Genomic DNA, 6019 nt, shown 5'->3' on the forward strand with positions numbered 1-6019 from the left:
GTAACTTGATAGTGTACTCGTAGCGTTAGTTTTGCAGTGAAGATGTTTTTGTCCTTTCTTTCTTTCTTTTTCTGAGCGAAAAAAAAATCTTGAGAGGAGGAGTCTATGTCATGTTTGCTGTGGGAAAAAAAAAAAAAAAAAAAAAAGGGTTTCCTCTTTTGTTCTCTCTCCGGGCCCCCGAACGCCGGATGAACCTTTTGCGATGTTTCGGTTTCACTACCAAAGTGATGATTCTTGAGGCTCTCGTTGGATTTGGTGTTACGTGAGCTACGTTCGCCTTGGAGTGTTATAACTTGTGATATAATACGGTGCACTGAGTTTGTTTTCTCACTCTGCGCGCCCCACGCTATCAACACGGTTCGTACGCAGGTACAGTACACAGTAACTCGAGCACCGGTACCGTAGACTTGACATTTCGTGCGAGGACAAGTAACTTGCACGAGCGTCGGTACGCTAGTTTTTATTCCGCTCAAAAAAGTTGATCAATGATCGGTAGTCAATATCCGTGGTTGAAACAACCATCATCTCAATCTGTACTAAGATGCGACAAGAAGTTATGGAACAGTTACTAGAAGTTAACGGGCGAAATATGCCCTTGTTAGTCCCTGTTAATTGTTTCCCACCCATGTACCCAGATTTCCCGCCGCCCCTGTGAACCGCGGGTGCGGTACAAAATATCATAATAATATTATTATGTGGAAAGAGGGTGTTATGAAGTTAGGGCATTCGCAGGGCAGGGGAAGAAAGAATGGAAACTATACCTTGCAATGGATGTTTAAAGAAGGGGTACAGTACTTTACAAGTTGTCAAACTTCCCCATCAACTACCATAGTACAGTACACCGGTACTGTACCACCCGTATGTGACGACAATTTATACAGGATCGCGCAGTAAGACCAGTAAGCTTACAGTAATACCCGCGAGACCCGCCAGAGACAATTTGTACTAATCAACAGGACATTTTTTGAAATGGTTAACCACGCCTTGCCAACCAACTCCGGGCAAGGACAGAGTTGGCCATATCGGCACAGTATCGTACTCCATTCCGACCACCAGTCCATCAGCGCGGAGATATATATCCACCGAGGATTCACGAAGTATCATACATTCCAAAAGTCCGGGGGGGGGGAAACTCAGATATTATGCGACACCCTTACTTGGGGTGTGTGGGGGATTCAACCCAGATAATTCATACTTATGATACTTACTCGCTGATGGATCGGGATGGATATAATCCGCGCTTTTGCGGCCTATATGAGTTCTGCCTCCCCGTTTATAGAACGCGCCGGAGAAATGGTTCTGTCGTAACTATGTTATTATCGGTGGGAAAAAAAGGGCTCAGCAAGGTCTTCCCAGTCGACGAAAACGTCCAAAATTATACATCGCCACCGCCTAAAAGCGAGGTACTGTACCGTATAAGAACCCCTAACCGCTGCACACGGGGGTTGAAGAAACATGGGCGTCTACGGCACCAATGTACTGTACCCCTCCCACGCTAGAACCCGGAAGGCTGTACCTTTAAAGTCCAGGCAGGCCACGAAAGCGTGCTCCGCAAGTACAAGTGCTACTACGCTAACGGTGTTGGGGATCATGCTGTCCCCGGCGGCGTCACGGCGGTGATGTGCGTGGCGTGCATTGCAAGAGCGGGTATGATGCATCCGGGAAGGCTATGAGCTCTGCCCTACCGGACACGAGCTGCTCGTATATGTTCGGAGCGAAAAGGGACGGACGAACGGGTCTAACCCCCCCCCTTTTTTATACTGGATTTTGTTTGGGAGGTTCATGAATGCTTTGAGTTACTTATCCGTAGATGGATGGGGGTGCAGTGATTGAGGCAGAAGTCTCACTGGATATTCCTAAAATACTGTCGGAGGGCACCACCCCTCCCAATTTTCGCAAATGGATTAGCGAAAGAGGGGATATAGGAGAACTCCCGTGATTCATTCCCACTTCTGTGAAGACTAGCTGTAGTCTTCCAATTCCCAATCATGTACAATCACTCGCAGAGGCATCCAGCCTTACCCGAGTGGGGGGGTGTTAGTGCCGGGCTGGAGTAAAATCGGCGGCGCGAATGCCTCTTTAAGGGATGGCAGGAATGACCTGATTGCGGATGGCCTGTAGGGCTCGTATGGGATTTTCCCAGAACGTCTGACTGAACATGGTGAATCTTCGAGCTTGGGTCCTGTTTTTTTTGTGTGCGATCGAAAGTTAATAGTGCGGGGTCTGGCTTATCTGGATTCTCAAAGTGTCGTGGGAAGAGATGATTATATTATGGTGGTATGATATGAGATACGGGTGGGTGTAGTGGTGGCCCCGGTTCCGGGGTCTGGGGTTGAATTGTCTAATGCGCGTCCGCAATCTCGTGTATTTGGGATTTCATGCGTGAATATTAGTGATGGATAAGACTGCTGCGTCTGAGCTCAAGCGTGCAACCGGGTATATTGGTATCATAGTGAAAATTAAATTGGGCACTTCTAAAGTATGATAATATGATAGGCGGCACACGTTGGGTTGCGGGTTCGTCTGATAAGGGTCTTGGTGGTGAAATGGGGATTGGGTCTAAGGGGAGGGAGGCCGGAAGCTCCACTATATCACTCATAATATATCAATAATAGCCGGCGGAAATATAGAGATAGCAAGAATCCTGATTTGATAAGCTACGGTATTTTCTCGCGCTAGCTTTACGCAAATAGACCACAACTCTCGCGGTGCTCTATTCCTTTAAGACGACCGATTCCCTTCAACTCTTCCAATACGCCATCAGGGGATCGTACCGTAAAAGCTGGAATAGTTGGACCTAAGGCAAGGGCATTGGAGTTTTCTCTCCTAGTGAGGTTGGTCAGTCGTGTCTTTTCTGCACTCATCTCATCTGAGGGCTGAAGAGCAGCTTTTTTCGCTGTGTTTTTTCTCCTTCCCCAAATCCGGAGGAGGAAACCCTGAACGCCTTTGCTTGGGTCCGATTATTCCAGTTTTTGCGGTACTATTGCTTCTTAGCAGGTTCCTTCCAAGCCTCCTCCTCGTACTCATCCATCATCTCCAACAACTTTCCTCCCGCTTTAACCCATCCTTTAACCCCACCTTCCAGCGCAAAGCCCTTCATATTACTGTCCCCCTTCTCGTTAATATAGTCCTGCATCCAAGAAGCCGCTCTAGCCCCTCTACCTTGCGACGACCCTATCTTCCTGCGTTAGCCACCCACCCACTCATTGCAGGCGCGGGGGTCTAGAGAATTTATGACATACCACAGTAAAAGACGATGGCCGAGACACCTGCAGACGAGAATAAGGTGTAGAGTGCTGGGATGGAGGGGTGCATGCTCTGAGCGGGAAGGTTTATGGAGGTTTTGATGGTTCCTCCCTGCTAGCATTAGCTTATGTAAAAGACAGGGGGGACTATGTACTGTTTATTCATTATGTGTTAGGGGGTCAGTAGGGGAGAGGGGAGACCAACTTCATGGTCGTTACGGCGAAGGTCAACCAGGACAAAGTACTTTCCAGGAAGCTTGTCGTTCGACGAGAACCATTCTAGGACGGTGGAGCGGGGAAGGAAGACCGCCTCTGAGATTGGCTTCGGGTATGCAGCGTGCCAGGGCTGTTCGGGCGTAGACATGGTCGAATGGGTGCCGTGGATTGGAGGGGCACTGGTGTATTGGATGGAGAGAGCTTTGGTTGATTTTGGCGCTGGTGATAGTGAGGGGAAGTGCGAAGATGGGGGGAGCATTTATAGTATAGTACAGCTACTAGTACTTGCCGGAAGCATGTCTCGCATTACTAAGCTGTCCGCTACTCCAAATCATCATGTTAAGGGTGATTTGTTTTTACATCCCGTAACAACACTACTACTTGTAGTTCTCTCGGATGCTTATTCCATGCCAAGAAAATTCAGGGAAACGGAAACTGAATTCGGTAGTCGAGCACTCTACCGTACAGTACTCGAGTACAGCGAAATAGGGGCCGGAAGCCTCAGGATTTCCGCAAAACTGAGCAAGGCCTGGGAAGGAAAGATATCAATGACAGACGTGCCACAAAATAGGTACAGTACTGGTACCGGTATGATACGGTTCTCGGTTACGGTTTCGTTCTAGCCAATGGGATAATATTGGGGGATCTGTCACCTGAGTGTGAATGTCACTGCTGACCAATGAGCGCCTGGCAGCCTGTCATCAACTCAACGGTACTAGCCCAGCAGTACTGCCCTAAAGAATAATAAATGATAGAACGAGCCATTTCAATATATTTTTCAATTGTTCGAATACCAGTGACATGCTCTCGGGAAGGCAAACTTTTCGTCACCAGTGACATTCACTTCTGATATCTCGTGTCCGGCAGGAGAATCCCTAGGAACTGTTCTACACAGCTGCTACAGGCCAAACCCCTTTCCTTTTTATACGTCTGCTTGCTGCTCCGGCTTTTTAAGTCCTCCCGTTTTGCTTCTAGTTGGAAACACGCGGTATGGCATCCAACACTCCAACACTGTCCGAGAAGGCCCACGAAGGCTGTATCACTCCAGCTGGCTCCTCAACAATACGGATTCCAATTTCAACCCAGCAAGAACCACTGGATGGCTCCCTTAGTGCCTTCAAGAGGTTATCCTTCCTCGACCGTTTCCTGGCGATATGGATCTTCCTGGCAATGGCCCTTGGCATCATCTTGGGGTACTTTGTGCCTGAAATGGCACCAGCTCTACTGACTGCGGGGGAGTTCGGTACGGTGGAGGTCTCGGTGCCGATAGCCGTTGGGCTGCTGGTCATGATGTACCCAATCTTGTGCAAAGTGCGGTACGAGTCACTTGGAGGGTTGATCAAAGTGAGGGCATTGTGGATCCAGGTGGGGTTCAGCATGTTGGCTAATTGGATACTTGCGCCGGTAGTAATGGTCAGTATGAAATTATTTTTCTCTACCAGGAGGAAAAGAGACCTTTCTAACAGAAATAATAGGTCGGATTATCGTGGGCCTTCCTCCCTGATAGGAGCGACCTCCGCGAGGGCTTGATACTCGTTGGGATTGCCCGATGTATAGCAATGGTATATCCCCGGAGACCATATCACCAAAATGTATCAAAAACTAATTATATCCTCTAGGTGCTCATCTGGACCGATCTTGCGGCCGGCGATATGGACTATTGCGCGATGCTTGTCGCCCTCAACTCTATCCTCCAGATCATCCTCTTCGCCCCACTCGCGGTCTTGTACATTAGCGTGATCTCCCGTTCCAGCATCGGGATCAAGTACGATACCGTGGCAATCTCAGTAGCCGTATTCCTCGGTATCCCTCTCGTAGCTGCAATCATCACCCGGTACCTAGTCCTAAGTGTTCTCTTGAGCGGGGACGTTAACAAGTATAACAAAAACTTTGTCCGCTGGATCGCCCCTCTTTCCCTGATCGGCCTTCTCTTCACAATCTTGGTCCTCTTCGCCTCGCAGTCCCGCAACATCGTCGGTAAGATCACAGATGTTCTTCGAGTCAGCGCGCCATTGATCGTCTACTTCATCCTCATATTCTGCGCTACGCTATGCGCTTGTCGGTATTTCGGAAGCGGCACGTTCAAGGGATTGGGCGAGTGGGGGTACAGCATTACCGTTACGCAGAGTTTGACGGCCGCGAGTAATAATTTTGAGCTGGCGATTGCGGTCGCCGTTGCTTGTTATGGGGCAGGGTCGCCCCAGGCTTTGGCGGCCACGGTCGGGCCGCTGATTGAGGTGCCCGTGTTGTTAGGATTGGTTGAGGTTATGAAGTTGACGGGCAAGAGGTGGAAGTGGAGTGATAGGAGGGTTGTAAATACTGTTTGATCCTGCACCCGGGGGGTGGGGCACAATTTTTTCCCCCTTTGCTTCGTGCATTTTAACGACTGTCTATGTTTCAGTGTTCATTTCCTTTTCTTTTTCCTTTTCTTTTCGAGTTTATAGAAAAATATATATATACATATATATTAGAAAGCCCCCCTTGAACACCCGCTAACGCTGTGACCAATTGGCGTAGTGGGGACATGTATAAAAGTGTTGAGAATTACTCCTCTGGGT

At 48.8% G+C, this 6019-nt stretch overlaps 2 protein-coding genes; one reads left to right on the forward strand and one right to left on the reverse strand.

Annotated features, from left to right (window-relative positions):
• Positions 1 to 2665: 2665 nt before the first annotated feature.
• GSTUM_00003713001 (uncharacterized protein) lies at positions 2666 to 3669 on the reverse strand. XM_002837348.2 has 3 exons: positions 3451 to 3669; positions 3243 to 3357; positions 2666 to 3174 (listed from the first exon to the last, which is right to left on the reverse strand). Exons 1-3 carry the CDS (start codon positions 3607 to 3609, stop codon positions 2981 to 2983), a joined length of 468 nt encoding a protein of 155 aa, XP_002837394.1. The 5' UTR covers positions 3610 to 3669; the 3' UTR covers positions 2666 to 2980.
• Positions 3670 to 4451: 782 nt separating this feature from the next.
• On the forward strand, positions 4452 to 5788 carry GSTUM_00003714001 (uncharacterized protein; the record flags this gene model as incomplete). The annotated part of the gene is made up of 3 exons (XM_002837349.1): positions 4452 to 4874; positions 4937 to 5023; positions 5081 to 5788. The coding sequence occupies 3 exons, from the start codon at positions 4452 to 4454 to the stop codon at positions 5786 to 5788; spliced, it is 1218 nt and encodes a 405-aa protein (XP_002837395.1).
• Between the last annotated feature and the right edge of the window lie 231 nt (positions 5789 to 6019).

The sequence above is a fragment of the Tuber melanosporum genome (genome assembly GCF_000151645.1).
Source record: "Tuber melanosporum whole genome shotgun sequence assembly, scaffold_187, strain Mel28".
NCBI classification, from domain to species: Eukaryota; Fungi; Ascomycota; class Pezizomycetes; order Pezizales; family Tuberaceae; genus Tuber; species Tuber melanosporum.